This window comes from Lissotriton vulgaris, chromosome 6 (assembly GCF_964263255.1).
Source record: "Lissotriton vulgaris chromosome 6, aLisVul1.2, whole genome shotgun sequence".
NCBI lineage: Eukaryota > Metazoa > Chordata > Amphibia > Caudata > Salamandridae > Lissotriton > Lissotriton vulgaris.
Window position 1 is genome coordinate 1612109160 of NC_141694.1, and position 18747 is coordinate 1612127906.

Here is an 18747-nt window from a genome sequence, read left to right on the forward strand (position 1 = left end):
AAAAGGTCCTCTTTAGGATCCTTACAGAGGGGGGCTTGCTGCTGGTGGGGCCCAGGAGGGACCGCCATGGGGGCTGTCTACCTGTTGGAGGGCCCGGTGCACTGGCCCCTGGGCTCTACATTGCCCCCCTGATGCCTGGAAGACTCATGGAACCTTTTTGCTTCCTTTTGCTAGCCTTGTGAACTTTAGGCTGCCCTGGCGCCATATGAGCACTTTGCTTTGTTCCTTGAATTGTACCCAGAGAGACAAGCTGTGCAGCGTCACGCTGCTGGAAGGGAGAGAGAGAGGGAATCCCCAGCTTAGGGATTCCCCCAGTGATGCGGGCCTTGCGGGTGCCCACCCCGCTGATCGTGGTAATTAGAGCGGGTGCCCACCCCGCTTACCGCCGCCACTTATATTTGAATTGCACGGGTGGCCATCCCACGACTTTGCCGTTGTTTGAGTATGTGGGTGCCCACACCGCTACTACATTTATTTTATTCTGAAAGTTTAGAGGGAGCCTACCCCTCCGTGATCGAATCCCTGCAGCCGCGAACCGGGGCCCACCTGGTTGTGGGCAGAAGCAGGAAAAGAAGTGCAGCCGGAAGTCAGTGAGGGGGCCCGAGACACATTGCCGGTGCCTGCCCCATCGCATATGAAGAGGAGCCCCGGGTCCCAGAGGGGGCCCGGGTGAAGCACTGAGGCGGCCAAGGACGGCCAATGGCAGCGCAGAGCTCCCAAGAGACAAGGGAAGCCCTGCGAGAGAAGTGCTGCCACCACATACAGAAGAGTCCTGCCTCCGCCCCCCAGCCGGTGAGTTTACGAGGGAGTCCAGGTGGGGAGAGGCAGAGTCAGAGCGGTCCCGTCTGGCAGCAGGCCGCTCCAATGACATGCCAAGATGTTCGTAGAGCCTAGATGGCTCCAGCGTTTGGGGGCATATATATTTCCAGAGCCTAGATGGCTCCAACCCGGAGCAAAGCTATTTTTAACGTCCCGTGGGGGCCAGAGGGCACCGTGGTGCCATGCCCGCATGCTTTATTCCCAGCCGCCCTGGGGCCTAGAGGGCAGCTACCACAGTTGCCCATAATTATTTAGAGGGCCCAGAGGGGCCCATGCTTTTTCCTGTGAGGAAGCCCATTGAGTCCAGGGGAACAGTTGTGCCCGCGTTTTGGCTGATCCCAGCTGCCCTGCGAGAGCGCATGCACAAGTATTTGGTGCCTTCACCATCATTTACAGCTGTGCAGCACTTAGTGCCAGCTGCTCCATTTAGGCATGCATTTGAGATTCACAGCTGCCCAGCAAGTAGTGGGCAGCTGCTACGTTTAGGTTTGCGCAGTGACGCACCCTTGACTTTCGCTGCATTGGCAGCGCGCCCTGCCTTTGGGGACACAGGGCATTTGAGCCCCTTTCTGAGATGGCTAGTTGGCCAGGGGGGCTGTTGGGATTGTTATATTTATAGGGCGCCAGGCCTTAATGTGATGTGGTGCTAGGAAATGTAACGTGTGTAGTATGTTTTATGCACCCTGTGTTATACCTCTAAATGTGGCTTATAATTATGAGGTTGTTCTGCATACCATGGTTTATGCTAGTGAAATTATGTTTCACTGTGTGATTTACGCCCCTAATGTGAGTTATACTTAGGAGTTTAGGGTCTAATGCGTTTAGACTTGTGAGAGGATTGCATAATGTGTTTATGCTGGAGAGGTTGGCCCAGAATGTAATTTGCGCCTGATGTGATACTGTGCATAATGTAGTTTATGTTACAGGCTGATGCTAGGTACAGTTATTACCAGTGGTTACTGGTTGTACGTTTATGATCTGTTTTACTGTTACCAAGTTCGCTTTGTGATGGTTCTGACAGTGGTCATGTGGACCCTGTCATGTGTAAATAATTCCCTTGTAAATATTGCCCAGTGCCAGTTGGCACAGTGTATATTATGTGTTTACTATCCTAATGTGTTTTGAGAATACAAAGGCTATTTTTGGATATAACCTTGTATGGAGTTCCTTTTGTAGTTTGCCTGGGATGTTGTTACTGTGTGAGTACGCAAAAGCCTTACACATGGCCTCCGGGTTAAGCCTGACTGCTCGTGCCAAGCTACCAAGGGGATGAGCAGGCGTTATCTTTGGTGTGCAACTCCCCAGCCGTGACTATACTATAGTGGTGGTCTCTGCCTGGCTTTGGCGCAAGCCCCTGCCAACCAGAGATGCCATTTCTAACAGTGTTAGTATATAATTATATGCCAAGCATGAGGTTCTAGGTGAAGGAGTGGATATACTAACAATACTACTTATCAAGTTGGGCCACTGGTCAACATTATGTAAAGATTAAGAATTCACATGAATAATGTAGGCCACTAATAAGTAATCTCACATTCAATGCCTAATGAGAGTGAACCAAACGCCTACAATAATGTGCTGGCCTCCGGTGATTTGGCCTCAATTGGTAAGGGAAACCATCATGCCAAGCACTTTGCACTATGATGGTGGTTATATGTGTGTATTATAGGCAGTGCTGAATCTGTGACGGTTTTGTGATACATCTATTAATGTAAGTTGCATATTGTGTAACTGGTTCAGTCCAGGCAAGTGTCCCCTTTGGCTGATGAACATCAGTTTGCACAAGTGAAATCATATGATGTGCTGACCAACTCTCTCATGAGCCCACCTGGCAAGGGGTAACAAAATGGAAATGTTTTGTGAAAAGAGACATACAGTTGAGTGCTCAGACAAACAGGTTGACTGACGTTGTTGGGAGGTCTTCGCCATATGACTGGGCAGCAGTGTGCAATGGAGAACAGGCCTAGTGTGCCAGTGAGGGAAGAAGATATCCGACTCAGGATGGTGATGTACCACCTAGTCATATTAATTGGAAGAATATAAAAGGGGCATCAAAATTAAAATGCTGTTTTTCCATGTAATTGAGGACATTGAATAAAACCAAAGAGTATGCAATCTTCTCCGTTTTTTTAATTCCTGGAAATAAGCCGATTTTTGTCACACGTTAAATGATATGTTGCACCCTAAGATGGTAGGTTAAAAAAAACACTTACATTAGTATCAAGGTGATTTGACTTGCAGAAGCACAAGATGTATATTCCCCCCTCCCTTCCAGTTTATTGAACAATGTAACCTTTGTCATTGGTGATATATGTAACTCCTAGCTGAGTGAGCTCTTCTTATACTGGAAGTGAAAGAAAATATGGTTTAGTATCTTGTTCACTTGCAATATGTTCCCATTGGTGGGGTTCAGAAGTGCAGATGGAGAGGTCAATCCAGCCTTAAAGTTCACAATGGAAACACAATCCATTAAATATTTAGAGGCACAGGCTTACCACACCTCACTCGAGAGTGAGACTTACTTGTGGGAGTCTGCCCTGCTCGCTACTGGAGTAGCTGGGAGCTGTGCCCTGTTGGCTGAATTTCTGCCGTTTTCCGTGGGCTTGACAGCAGAGGAGGTGAGAGGCACGGCGAGCGGGACTGCGAGGACCAGCATTCCTGTAGAACACCGCCAGCTGGTTCCTCTTCCCGCCCGCGCCGCGCCCCCTCCCAGTGCCACGCTCCCCTGTCATTTTTAGGAGCCCCCGGTCACGCGCAACGCGGGACGCGCGCGGGGCGGTCCCCGGGGTGAAGACTGGGCAAAGAGCGGGCCGTTTTAGGCCGTTAGAGGCCGGCAGAGACCGGACCGGGCCCCCCCTCTAACGTTATCCCTGTCCCAAGGCTCTTCTCCTTACTTCATCAGCCTGCGGTACTGACTGTTTCTCTCGCCATGGCTACTAGAGTATCCAGGAGCAAGGCTGCCCAACAGTGCTCTAGCACACCGAAGGTCAGTGCTGCGGCTAGCAAAGGTCACACAGTATCAGACACTCTCCTTGAGGTGAACTTAGAAAACGCGTCAGTGTCAGTGGACCCCTCGGACTCTTCTTCCATCGATGTTAGTACTCCAATACCCCTTGACGCCACCCATTTATCTCTCATGGATAGCATTGATCAGACAATCGAGTCCGTCCTCCAACAACTTAGGACCCCGTCTAATCTACTGAGGGATAGTGAGCCTTTGCGCCCCTCGGGGTGGTGGAGACCACTCCGTATATGAACTGTGCGGAAATGACTAAGGCGCAGGATGAAGGGCAAGTTACAGCGCTAACGGATCCCGTAGGCAGTAGAGTGGACCATCCTCCGAAAAGGAAAAGGTCAAGGAAGCTTAGAGGGGCAAAAAGGGCCAAAGTGGATAAAACCAACCCAACATTAGATGTTAGCTCAGACATTTCGGCTTGTCCTGTGGTCACTTCCCCGGGAATTGGGTCTGATCAACCAGACTCGCCATTAGCCACAGTGGTACCTGGGTGTTCTGGGCCGTTCATATTTGGTGGAAATCCTCCTAATACGTCAGAGGCTCTAATTGGCTCATTTAGGGACATTCTTAGGAGCCTGTTGGAACCCCTGTCTGCAAAACTGGACTCCATAGCTGCTACACTCAGGGCTATAGAAAATACACATAACAGAAATAGTCCTAGTAGGGGGTTGGGCCCAAGTGCACAGACGGCTCCCCGGGAATCTGTAGGGAATAGACCATCTACTGCTGAAACAAGCATACAGGCCCTGGCTGGGGCACGACATAGTGTCACAGGCAGTCATGCTCCCCCACTGCCCTCTTCACAAACGTCTAGGTCCCCTGTCCCTGCACCTAGAAGATCTAAGCAACCGACACTACCCCATCCAACGAGTGGGGGGCTAGTTAACAATGAACATACTGGTCGCCCCATTAGCCCCAACACTAGGCGCAGGGCGGTCAATCTGCCCCCTGAGGCTGTGCCCTACACAGCGATTATGGTGGGAGTTCCTGAGCTCACTGGCGACACCAGAGAGCCACAGGACTCACTCCGTAATAAGGTAATTAGCTGGCTTAACATTAACAGGCCCCTCCCTTCCAATATCAAAGGTGATGTGTTGATGGTCAGAAGGATCCCATGGATCGGAGTCACCCCCAAAAACAGGGTAGGGGACTGTATCATAATTAGTTTTAAAAGCCCACTGGTTGCCCCTTACATTTGTAACTGGCTGGTAAGGCCGGATAAGTCCAACATAGAATTAGTGTCCCTCTCATACTTCTACCCAAATGTTTCCAATCTAGTTGTGGGGAGGGAACAGAGTTGGACCAGAGTGGGCTTCGCCGCAGATGGCTCACGGTACAGACCCAAGTACAACACACTGCCCGCCCATGGCAACTTTGTCCATCAGAATAGATTCTCCTGCCTGGACCAAGTAGATTGACCAAAAAGGGGAGACTCACCACAACACCTAGTAATTTCTGCCTATGGGTCTACACTCAGGGGGGAAGGCACATCTGTTCCCGTAATTGAAAAAAGGTCCCTGGCCCCTGTAAATGAGGGGGGGACCGCCCTGGGAAGCATCCAAGTTTTAGATGAGGATCCACCAAGCACACCAACTGCTCTTACAACGCAATTGGTGGAGCTTGTTGAATTATCAACCCCGTCGCCCATTACTACTGGTTTGGGTGACCTGGGTAATCCTGCACATGACATCCCGCCTGCATTAAGTGAAGCAGGTCCACAATCCCAAGGTCCAGGCCTGACTATTCTTTCCTGGAATGTAGCTGGCATCTCAAGTAAGGTGGGCACCCCGGAGTGGGAAACCCTGGTTAGTAAAAGTGACATCCTCCTTTTCCAGGAGACATGGGCAAGGGCACCACAGCTTAGGAGGGGATATGATATTTCTGAAATCCCGGCAAAGTCGAATGGGAGGGGGAGACCCTCGGGCGGTTTAGCAATCTGGGTGGCGAGCCACATTGGGTGTCAGGTGGAAAGGATGGGCACACTCTCACAGGACATTCAGTGTGTGCTCCTCAGATGGCCTGGTAAAAGTACATGGGCTATTGTGAACGCCTACTCACGACCAGTCGCTGTGGGCAAGAAATCCCCAACCCTAGTTGATCTTTCATCTTTTCTAGGGCAACTGCCAGGTGACCTGAAAATAGTGATGGGAGGGGATTTCAACTGCCATTTTGAACCCCTGGAAGGTCTAATGGAGGGTGCCTTCACTGCCGAGGATGACCACTGGGGAGTTCCACCTTCCACCTCACCTCATCCCAAAGCTTGGTCTCCGCTGGCAGTACAACTTACCTCCCTCACTCTAAACTTTGCACTGAGGGCGTGTAACGGACGCACCCCTCTGACACTCCTTCGGTGTGCACTTTTAACAAAAAGGGCCATGAGTCAAGGTTGGACTACATATTTATAGATATTTCCCTGTGGCCCAAAGTTCAAGATTTTAGAGTGATCCCGAGGACAGACAGTGACCACAATTCCCTTCTGTTGGAGATCCAGCACCCTGCCCCTGCTGTAGGGCTGCCAACTACCGATTCTGGAGTCGACCAGGGAGACATACTACTCACTACAAGTAGGCGCCGGGTGAAATGGGGGAAGCTAGTTGACAAAGAAGAAGCTATAAATAACCTCTATGGCATAGCACTCCCCAGGTTCCAGGAGGTGGATGCTCTCATCAATCAACCAAGACCCTCTGACTACAATGAGAGACTATTTGGCATTCACCAGGCCTTAGTGAGGGACCTTGCAGAGGTCTTCAATCCGGCGCTGCCCACCAGAAGGAAAAAGACTCGTGCCCCGACTTGGTACACCTCCACCTGCAGGAAAACTAAGTCTGAGCTACTTTCCGCAATTAAAGAGGGTAGCGATAAGGTGAAGGTTGCAGCCCTTAGGAGGGGGTACAAGTTAGCACTGGCCAACGCAAGGGCAGAGTGGGATTGGAACCACTGGCATGAACTGACTGAAGCCCTCAAATCCAAAGACTCTAGAAAATGTTGGGCTCTGGTAAATAATGGGTCAGGGGATCTGTCATCCGCAGTAGAACCCAATATTGCCCCCTCTATTTGGGAGGCTCACTTTGGGACACTATATCCAGAAACCACTCTCTGGCCTGAAGGGATGGTGGTGGAGTCCCCCTGTCCTCCAGATGTGCCCCTGGAATTTTCCTTGGGGGAGGTGAAGTTAGCACTGGAGCGCTTAGCGCTGGGGAAGGCACTGGGGTTGGATAAGCTACCCGGTGATCTGTTCAGATACCACCCTGACATCTGGGGCCCGTACTTTCTTGTTCTTTTTAATGCTATATTGGGAGGTATGGCGGTCCCTTCCTCTTGGCTAGGGGCTGAAATAGTTCCGATTTACAAGAAAGGGTCCCCTTTGAGTCCGGCAAACTATAGGCCTATTAGCCTGATAGATGTTCCCCAAAAGCTTTTTGCGCGCCTCATTTTGAACCATCTATTAGACTGGGTGGAGGAAAATGACATCATGAGTCCCCTGCAGGCTGGCTTCAGGAAAAACACGTCGACCATGGACCAGATCTTCCGCCTCGTTCTCCTCTACTGGAAGACGGTGAGGATCGAGGGGGGGAGATTGTACATGATCTTCGTGGATCTGAGGTCAGCCTTTGACCTAGTCCCGCGCAGGAAACTGTGGGAGGTGCTGGAAAAGTTAGGAATTCCCCCCCAGCTACTTAACATCTTAGCCAGGCTGCATGAGAACAACTATGCACAAGTCAGGTGTGGGAGAGATGGCAAACTTTCATCCAGGTTTCCTGTCCCTCGAGGCGTGAGGCAGGGTTGTGTCTTGGCACCGACCCTGTTTTGTTTATTCATCAATAACGTCATCTCACACCTGGAAAACGTCAAGGACAACGACGCCCCCTGTTTGGCAGGTAGGAAGGTACCGGCAATCATGTTTGCCGATGACACCCTCCTCCTTTCAAAATCCCCCATGGGAATCCAGAGGATCCTGGATGGATTTGGTCTTTTCTGTCATCAGCATGGGTTGGAGGTGAACACAGAAAAGACCAAGTTCATGATCTTCAACCCACCAACCAAAACTAGGCCCAATCCCACCCTGGGGACCGCCAGCCTTGAGAGGGTGTCCACCTTCATATATCTGGGGGTAACACTGCAGGAAAATTTATCATGGGACCGCCAGATAGTACGATCTAGGGCCAAACTGTCCCAATTGTCAGGTGCAATCCTGAAAGTGGCTAATACTTCTTCCTTCAAGCCCATAAGTCCGGCCCTTGAAACTTACAAGACCCAGGCCAAGGCTGCGGCCATGTATGGCAGTGAGCTATGGGGGTACAAAGCGGTGAAGGACTTATCAACAGTTGAAAATAGTTTTCTAAGGCGCCTTCTAGCCCTTCCACGTGCCACGCCACTTCAGCCTCTGAGAATGGACATGGGTCTCCCCCCTATTGCAGAGGAGCTTGTGTCAAAGCCAGTGAAGTTCTGGCACAGGCTCTGGTCTACGGACAAACTTCATCATTATAGGGAGGATCTTACCCATGTCATGAGTTTAAACTGCAGTGGCAAAATTCCCTGGCTCACCTTTGTGGAAAATGAACTGTCTGCCATCAATCTCTGCGACCTGTGGGAGGACCCCGCGCGAGGTTGCCAATCAATCTCGCGCAAAGTCCTGGCACAAATCTACAAAGCCAGGTCCCTTGCTCACTTGATGGACGCTCAAAATAGCGGCACCCTAACCTTGCGATTTTTAGAATCCAAAAATTCATATGCCTTTGAACCTTTTATGGATTTTATCTTTCCCATCCTGGCGAGGAAACTGTATGTTCAATGGAGGCTTGGCACACCCCATTAACTCATACACCTGCAAGTGGACAAATGGGGGCGATAAAACATGTCCCTGCTGCAACAACCATGTGGAAGATGACCTCCACATCTTGTTTGTGTGCCCTGCATACCAAAGGCCCAGAAAATACTGGATAGCGCCGCTATGTAAGAACCTGGGGTTCAGAGAGTATGCACAGGCATACAGGATTTTGAAACCCAGCACCCTGGGTCACATTGTGTTCGCTGTTTCCAAATTTCTTATGGCCATATGGTTGATCAGAAAGAAAAGATCCTCTGAAGCCCCCTGAACTTTTTAATGCAATTTTAAATCACTCCTCGCTGGGAGAGCGGACTCTATTTAAATGTATTTTAAAACAATGTATTTTAATGTCTGTAATGATAGCATTGCATCTTTTATGGTCTATATGGCCGAAATAAAGAATTTTTGGAATTGGAATTGGCTTACCACACCAATGAGGGCCTGTCTAAGCAAAATAAAAATAAAAAGCACTTGAAGCACTGAAACGTAGTAGAATTCCGGTGGAGTTTACCACTGGCATAAAGATGGGCATGGAAAAGTTGCCAATCAGAACATGTTTTTCCTCAGTAGCCAATTCATGAGTTGGAAGCCAGTTCAGTAAGGAGTCCATACAATATTTCTTGGTGGTTCAGAAACAAAGTGGGTGCAGGCACATGCAGGACACTTACATTAATGGTATAGGTGGTATCTTTGATGATTTAAGCCATAAGGGCTATCTGCTGCTAGGTCAATTTGAAAGGTACCCCACGAGGTCTAAGGCGGCATGGTTACAGTGCTTAATTTGTAAAACAATGAGTGCCGGTGCCATAAGCTCTGTCTGCGCACAGGCACCTCTTTAATCCATCATCAGAAACTTCCTGCCCCTTTATTTCACTTTTGCTTTCTCCCTCCATGAGGGTTTTCCTGTATTCCTCTTCCTCCTTTTCCCCCTTTGTGTGTTTTCGCCCTGTTGCTCTCGGAAAATGTTTGATGAGGCAAAAATAAGTGCCCGTCCCCCAAAAAAGAGTGCCGCTGGATTCCACTGGCTCAAATTAAGTACAGGGCATGTGAATACTGGTAGGAGTATTCTTATAGACTTTAAATCATGTATGTGCTCCAGGCATTATTAGGGCAAATTAAAGGGTAAAGACTGTTCTCATTATATTGAGCCATAGAGTCTCTAAGACAACCTTTAAACTAAAATGTAGTGATTCAACGGTGGCAGTGGCCTATGGTTCACATGTTCAGGCGGCGCTAATGTATAAATGTCAGGAGTTGTAAAAATGTCAGGTTTTATTTCAATTACATTTGAATATCTCCATCAGCCATATGTTAAAGTTGCTTTACACAAACGGGATTCTATGGTAATGAGATTGTGCAGAAGATACAGTCAGGCTTCATATTTCGACCGAATATGGGACTATCCAAGGGTGCGTAACATCAGTAGGTAATTAATGACAAATATCTTAACTATGACATGAAAACAAGTGTAATCCGTGCTTACTCCACGAAAAAGTATTTGTGAATTGCATAATAAGCTTCTCTTATTCACGGAAATTCATGAGCCAGTCACACCTAAGCCAGGAGTAAAGCACAACTACCCAAGGAAAATACTTTATGAATGGGTACTGGATATTCACCGGTAACTCACAATTAAGAAGGGAATAAGAAACTAATACTCATGGTAAAGCTTTGTGAACCAGGCCTGTAGTTTTTAATTCCCATTATGCATAAAGAGCAGAGTTTCTCTTGTCCCAGGTGCAAAGATCTGATCCTCTCACCACTTGTATGAGAAAGGATACGTTGTTCAAGAGACAAACTGCACATCATCAACAATGAATTGACTTAGGCTGCACGCCCTCTCCACTTGACTTCCAAATCAATTCTAGGATACAACTTTTCTCAATGTCACATATTTGTCTTACCTCTTTTGCTAACTTATGACCCAGCTCTGGAGTCAAAGGCTTCTCCTTCACGTCGTTCAATCTGGACAAGGTTTTTGGGTCATCGCGCAGATCAACCTGGCAAAAAGATGTATTAAATGTAAGAGAGGTTGGAGCGATACAAAAAAAGTTCTGAAAAACTATCCACAAGAAAAGTTTTTAAACCGAGACAGCCCCAATAGTTCTTTCAGACTCATGAGTTGCTGTACCAGTAGATAAGGTGACAGAGCACGCTTTCCATAGCCTAGATCAAAAAAAGATTTAGATTAAAATGTGAGGTCTCCATGCTTCTTAACATCAGGGCCCGGATTTACATTAGTGCAGTTGCTCAAACGAGGCAAAGAAGCACAAACAGAAGGGTTGATCACAGTTTGAGTGCAAAGGTTGACTTAAGCACAACACCAAATGCTGTTGTGGTGCATAGCACCAACCCCTAATGGTGTATGCAAAGGCAGGAGGGATAGTAGGGTCACAACAGCACAAACACCCCTACATTTCACACAAAGTCAAGTCAACTACAGTTACTCAAAGTAACCTGACTTTGCATGGAATCCTAGAACCAAATGAAAGCAGCCTCAAACAATGGGCAAAAGGAAAAGCACATGACTTTCCTATTTGTAATACTTGCAATGTCTAGGAAAATGCACACGAGGCAATTTTTACTTGTGCAATTGTGCTTAGGTATTGGTAATGGAAGATGTGCTGTGGGTATAAATATCATACAAGCATCTGCTCACTTACCTTTGCACCATAGCACAGGTTAAATCATATTGTGTTGCCCTAAAAAGCAATTTTTTGGCATGACTGTGGCTGATGTCATCATTGCCATGTGATATGTAGTAAAAATGGGCCTGGGCTATATATTTGACGTTTGTGCACCACCGAAAAAAACCATGCTAAAATGACCCAGATTGCATAGAGAGAAAGAAAACTCCTTTCACACAGGTCCAGGGTCTCTCAAACAACTGCATATGCAAATAACAAATATCAGGCACTATGTCTCTTTGGAAAACCATTAATGGTCTGAAACATTCCAAGCAGAGGAGTAGTAGAGAGACGGAATTGCAAGGTAAGTAGCACAATGGCTAGCTGAACTAGATCTCTGGATTGGATCCTTCATCACTTAAACTTGCTTCGCCAAAAGGACTTTTGGCTTTGACTACCTTCACTTCACCTGCAAGGAGTACCCTTTCTGGGCTCTCCGACAAGCTGTATTTAAGTCACTGTTGTTCTATAGGGATTGGAGTTGGAACCTCAAGATGATATTAATGATTCAAGTTTGTTGGTCTATTGGGGTTGTTCTAGGATGCTTGTTTCCGGTCCAGGGAGGACCTGGCTTGGCAGTTCGGGCTGGACTGTTCCCATGAGGCACAGGGTCAAGACTGATTTGCATATGGCCAGGTCTAAACTGGGGTGGCATGGTGAGAAAAAGAATGATGGATTTAATCCAGATCTCTTGACCGGGGGTGAATGTTTTGATTTGTTCTGCAATCCATCCATCAATTGTGTTTCTTTTTTATCTTCCATGGCCTTGACCCACCTGACTGCTTGATTGCCCAATTGGCGGTTCGTGTCTTGATTTTGCCATTGTTTGTTATCTGTGCTCCCCTTAATCGCCATGGGCAAACAAAAAGCATCCGATAATTCTTTTGGTTTTGGGAAGGAGCCCAAATGAGCAAGGCGCCATGCAGCTGAGAACTGTGCCCCTCAAGTAATTGATGAATTAATTGTTGAAGTCGAGAACATGATTAGTAGCAGGAGATCTGTCCCTGCCACACCTGTACCCAGGAGAGTGAAAACTAAGATCAGTTCTACCGGGGAAAGGACATTGATTTGAATGACTGCCCATGTTACAAAGACTCCTCTAGACCAGCCATTAATTTGGTGAAAGAGTCAGGACTTGTGGGCACCACCACTGTACCCATTTCCTCCTCACCTACCATTGCCACTGGTCCTTTATCAATTGTGGCACTGTCTCTTCAAGAGAACCCCACTGCACCCACTTTCCTATGCCCTTGCTTCCACTGATCCAATGAGGTCTAATACTCAGCAGGGAGCTGGATTGGACCTTGTTAGTGTTGACACGGATTGTCCAGATGATATTAAGAGCCTACTTGTACATCTTAGAGCCGAACTTAAGTTTGTTAAAGATGGTTTCCTTTCCTTAAGCACAAGGGATTCGGATCTTATTGGAATCAATATTTGTTTACTGGTAAAGGTTAGGGAAAGGGAGCTTTGTTTCAACCACCCCTGTGTTAATGCGCCACCGTACCACATAACTGGTTCTTCCGGCCCGGAATCTTAGTGTTGAATGTCCATGGCAATGTGGGATCATCTGCTCTCTCCGACCAAAGTGGCTTGTATGGTTGCCACAGATCTTGCCCCCACCCTCATGCCCGTAGGGCAAGGCGTCCCCAACTGAGCAGGAACATCAGCTCTAACAAAACATACATGGGCAATCCCAATGGCCCCATTGCATCTCAACCTGTGACATCAAGACAAGTGGACACTAGGGACACCCAATTTGGGGCTCACACTGAGGTTTACCCTGCACCCCCAGGTGGAGATTAGTCCCTGGGCTTTTTCCCATAGGGGAAACTTTCTAGATCTTCCACCTGATTGTACCGCTTATGTGGTGGTCCTTCTGGATGAGACACCAATTAAACCAAACATTTACGAGGGTTTTTTACAGCTTAAGATTAAGGTGTCCCACTGGCTGTCCACAAAGATAGGGGTGGACCACATGCAGATAAACCTGGTCTGTAGAGTGGGGTGGGGTGGCCAAGGCCCCAAGCTGTCAAAGGGTGATTACATTGTGCTGAACTTCTATAACAGGTGTGCTGTTGCCAGAATTATGGCTTCCTTCCAGGGCATTGAGGGCTCAGGCATTGTATTGCACCCATTGGGGTGTTTGTACAAGCCGGGGAATGGTTCTGCGATGGTTGGCACCCACTACTCCCGGGTGCCTCAGGCTCCTCAAGTTACTCAAACTAAGTATACTTGGGAGCAGTATGTCAGTTATACTTCCTCTGGCCTAGGGGTGAGCAGTCTCCATCATTCTGGGGATCCCTAAGGCCACCATTGTCTCACTGCGGACCTCTTTGGTAGAAACTTTCCCCTTTTACCTCCTCCAAGAGATTTGAGATCCTTGGTTCTCTTGAGCAGGTAGATTGACTGCCCAGTATTGAACTCTGGGTTGAGATGAGACCAGCTGAAGGAGAGGTGGGGGTGGTCACTTAGAGCCTCACATTAGTGATCAGCTAGGATTCCTTTTCTTGAACATAGCCAGGTTAGAAACCAAGTGTAAGGATCCAAACTGGCTAGACATTATTACATCTTTTTACTTTCTTGCATTTCAAGAAACTTGGACCCTTAAAACCAACCCTTCTTTAGAAAATGTTGCCCATTTTTTTCCGGCCATCGATACCTTCCTCTTCTGGGCGAGACAAGGCTGTGTTGTGTTTTAATCTCCCTAGCATTAAATTGTGCAGCTACTGAGGTGGAAGCAAACTGTAGGGGGGTTTCACTCACTTTTTCAAATAATTCTCTGATGTGAATTGAGGCTACCTACAACCCTAATGGTCACTATTCTCAATCTGATTCCATTTCTAAGACAAGCTCTGTTATAGAGAAATTTAAGAACTCCTTAATTTTCAGTAGAGCTGACACAGCCAAGACTTTCATATCCATCCTGGCCTAGGACGCTACTTGGTTTTCAGGACCTCAAGGTAGAAGACAAGTCCCCACTCCCCCACTGTGAACACTCTCCTCAAGGGGAGTAGTTAAACTTTCTCATACACTCACATAATTTGGTTATACCTAGTATTCATGTAGCTCCCACCTATGTAGGTAGAGGGGCAGAATCAGTTGTAGGCCACAACCTGATTTCTTTGTCACTCTCTAGTGATTTGGTGGGTTACCAGACTGAATGGACAGGGTGAAGTGATCATAATCCGTTGGTGTTAGTAGTAAAATATCAGAGTCAGGGCCCTCCATCATCAACCCCCAGCCTGCAATATTTGACCTCCTCGGATCAGGGTAGATGCTTGAGGTGGTCAAAAATTATCCTAGAGGAATCTTGTGGGATTCTGTTCAGGCAGTTAAGCTAAGAGGTGGACGCGGGCTCAACCCAGACCTATTGTTTTTAGGACACTCTAACCACCTTCTCTGCACTTTGTGCCGGGTTAAGGCTTGCCCTTACTGCCCCCCATTAAAAGCACTTCTGTTTCTAGTAGACCTCTGTGGTTTAATAAGCTATGTTCCAAAGCCCATTGTGCCTTTAAAAAAGTCCTTAAACGCTGTCCGAGAAACAGGAAGGAGATCCAGAGCTTAAGACCCTTTTGTAAGAAGGTGCTGAAGGAGAGAAAAGAATCCCTTAAGGACAATGTTTGAGATCAGGTAGTTTATGCTAGTGAATCTAATGATTGTGCTGCATTTTGGAGAGTTTTAAAGCACCCTTTTGTGGCCGAGGATACTGTGTCCAATCTGGCTACTGTAATACCAGAAAATAAGTGGTATGACCACTTCTCCAAAATGTATTCTTTTGAAGATAGGGTGGAGTTAGTGACCCCAAACACTGATATGAAGGCTATTAGCTCCTCTTGCAAACACAAGGAGATGATGGACGGAGCGCTAAAGCTTTTCAGACACTCTAGCCCAGTCACAGATCTGGGTGAATCCATCATCTTTCTTTAGCTCACTTCGCCACCCCAGTTCAGACACAGCTATAAGAAAATCAGTCTTGACCATGGGTGAATGTTTGCATTGTTCAGCATTCCGTCCATCAATTGTTTCTTTTGTATATGTCGCCCTAAGTGGGAAGGGTATGCCCAGACGTGGGTCCTGTGCTCACTACACCATTGGATTCAAGATATCCTGACTGATGAAGGTGATGCCCTGAAACCGGTCACAGGATGCTGTTTCCGGCCCAGGGAAGACCTGGCTTGGCAGTTTGGGCTGGACTGTTTCCATAGGGAACAGGGTCAATACTGATTTGCATATGGCTGGGTCCAAACTGGGGTCAATCAATCAATCATGGCATTTGTAAAGCGCACTACATACCCATGAGGGTCTCAAGGCGCTAGGGGGGGGAAAGCTGCTACTGTTCAAAGAGCCAGGTCTTGAGATGTCTTCTGAAGGTCAGAAGGTCTCCGGTCTGCCGTTGGCGGATGAGGAGGGTGTTCCATGTCTTGGCGGCGAGGTGGGAGAATGATCTGCCGCCGGTGGTCACTCTTCGGATGCGGGGGACGGTGGCGAAGGCGCGGTCTGCGCAGCGAAGCTGGCGGGTGGGGGTGTATAGGCTGAGTAGGCTGTTGAGGTATGCTGGTCCAGTGTTGTGGAGTGCCTTGTGTGCGTAGGTGAGGAGTTTGAAGGTTATCCTCTTGTTGACTGTGAGCCAGTGCAGGTCTCTCAGGTGGGTTGTGATGTGGCTGCAGCGGGAGATGTCGAGGATCAGACGTGCGGAGGCGTTCGGGATGTGTTGGAGCTGTTTCAGGAGTTTGGCCGAGGCTCCTGCATAGAGGGCGTTTCCGTAGTCCAGTCTACTGCTGACGATGGGCCTGGGTGACCGTCCTTCTTGTTTCGGTGCTTCGTCATGGATAGGGTAGAGTTGAGGATGACCCCTAGGTTGCGTGCGTGGTCGGTGGGTGTTGGGGGTGTTCCTAGTGCAGTCGGCCACCAGGAGTCAGTCCCAGGCCGAGGGCGTGGATCCGAAGATGAGAACCTCCGTCTTGTCTGAGTTCAGCTTCAGTCGACTGTTCCTCATCCAGTCGGCGACGCAACTTCATTCCTTGGTGGAGGTTGGTTTTGGCGGTGTGGGGGTCCTTGGTGAGGGAGAGGATCAGTTAGGTGTCATCGGCGTAAGAGATGATGTTGAGGTTGTTCCGTCGTGCGACGTGGGTGAGCGGTGCTATGTAGATGTTGAACAGCGTAGGGCTGAGGGATGAGCCTTGGGGTACGCCGCAGATGATCCCGGTGGCTTCTGAGCGGAAGGGGGAGAGGGGGGGCGCTCTGTGTTCTGCCGGAGAGGAAGGAGGAGGTCCAGTCCAGGGCCTTCTCTTGGATTGCAGCATAGTAGAGGCGTGTTCGTAGTGTGCGGTGGCAGACCGTGTCGAAGGCGGCTGACAGGTCCAGGAGGATGAGGGCCGCGGTTTCTCCGTTGTCTAGCAGGGTCCTGATGTCACCAGTGGCGGTGATGAGGGCAGTTTTGGTGCTGTGGTTGCTGCGGAACCCGGACTGGGACAGGTCCAGGATGCTGTTCTCCTCGAGGAAGCTGGTCAGTTGTTTGTTGATGGCCTTTTCGATGACCTTCACCGGGAATGGGTGTAGGGAGATGGGTTGGAACTTCTTGAGCTCCTTGGGGTCCGCCTTGGGTTTCTTGAGTAAGGTGTTGATCTCTGCGTGCTTCCAGCTATCCGAGAAGGTCGCAGTCTCGAAGGAGATGTTGATGGTAGTGCGATGGTGCTGCTGGCTTTGTGAAGATGTGGTGTGGGCAGGGGTCTGCCGGGGATCCGGAGTGGACGGTGTTCATGATCTTGATGGTGTCATCGTCGTTGAAGTTGGTCCAGGAAAGCAGGCTGTTGGTGCGGGTGGTGGTCGTAGGAGTGGGGGTCTCAGTGGTTGCCGGGGTGGTCATGGCATTGAAGCTGTTGTGGATGTCTGCGATCTTGCGATGGAAGAAGGTGGCCAGCGAGTCGCACAGGTCTTGTGAAGGTGGGATGTCGTTGGTGTTGGAGCTGGGGTTGGAGAGTTCCTTCACGATGTTGAAGAGCTCTTTGCTGTTGTGTGCGTTATTGTCCAGGAGGTCTTTGAAGGAAGCCCTTTTGGCGGATCTGATGAGGTGGTGGTTTCCGCGGGTGGCGTTCTTGTGGGCTGTGTAGCTTTCTGGTGTACGTTTGCGTATCCAGTTCTTTTCCAGCTTTTGGCAGGTTTGCTTTGAGGCCTGGAGGTCTTCGGTGAACCAGCTGGCTTTCTTGCAGGTGTGGCTCTTGGACGGCTTCTTGAGAGGGGCGAGGGTGTTGGCGCAGTTGTTTATCTATTGACTGAGGTTGCGAGTGGTAGCGTCGGAGTCGGTCGAGTCTGCGGGTGGGCTCCGGGCGAGGGAGGTGAAAAGCTGGTCTTCTGTGACTTTGCTCTATGAAAGTGATGGGACCCCCTCTAATATACTAATTTACAGGTCAGGGAGACGAGGGGAAAAATTATAACCACCACTATAAACTAAACTCCCACGTGACCTCTTTGAGGGTTTTAGCCTCTTAAATTCAAACATGGGCATAATCAAAACACAAATTTACATGTCTCTTATTTTCATTCTCTTTTTTATTTATTGTTTATATTCTTTTTTTCATTATTGTATCTTTTTGACATTATTCTCATTAAAAAGTACAAAAAATCATTCCTCAGCAAAACATCATGAAAAATAAATCACAAATTCATATAGTAATCTATGTATGACCAGGTAGAGAACAAACAATCAATCCACACATACATACTTCACACATTCACACCCCAAAATATCTGTGCAAGTTATCACGTTTCGTTGGTTCTTGTCTAATGCCCAAAACAGGGTCACTACAAAATGAAGGATTTTACATAGACTTGGTCGACGCGTTACGGTGGCAAAAGATAACAGTGAGAGCCACCTTCGTCAGCACCCGCCAGATATATCAAACAATTATTCTTCGGTGACTTTGCTCCAGCAGCGGCGTGGCATCTATTGGGTACGGTGGTGCGTGTTGGGTTTCTGGAATGTGAAGTGGATGCAATGGTGGTCGGTCCAGTGGAGCTCGGTGGTGTGGTTGAAGGAGACACGGGGGCTTGAGGAGAAGATGGGGTCAAGTGTGTGGCCTGCGGAGTGGGTGGGTGTTGTGACCAGTTGTCTGAGTCAGAGGTTGGTGAGGTTGTCGATCAGTGTGGTGGAGTTGGTGTCGTAGTTCTCGAGGTGGAAGTTCAGGTCCCTGAGGAGGATGTAGTCTGTGGATGCGAGGGCGTGTGTGTTGATGAAGTCGCCCATGGAGTCGCTGAACTGTGGTCGGGGTCCGGGGGGTCTGTAGATGAGGGTTCCTCTGAAGGTGGTGTTGGGATCGGTGTGAATCTGGAAGTGCAGGTGTTCGGCGGTGCTGAGGTTGCCGTCCGTGATGGTCGAGACTTTTAGAGTGTTCCTG

The 18747-nt window shown here is 48.6% G+C and overlaps 1 protein-coding gene across 1 annotated transcript in view; it reads right to left on the reverse strand.

Annotated features, from left to right (window-relative positions):
* The window catches only part of RHOQ (ras homolog family member Q), a 244781-nt gene that overhangs the window by 44889 nt on the left and 181145 nt on the right, over nucleotides 1–18747 (reverse strand). The window contains exon 4 of the mRNA XM_086927782.1: nucleotides 10568–10663. Within this exon, the coding sequence (XP_086783908.1) occupies nucleotides 10568–10663 (96 nt within the window). The remainder of the gene's footprint in view (nucleotides 1–10567; nucleotides 10664–18747) is intronic.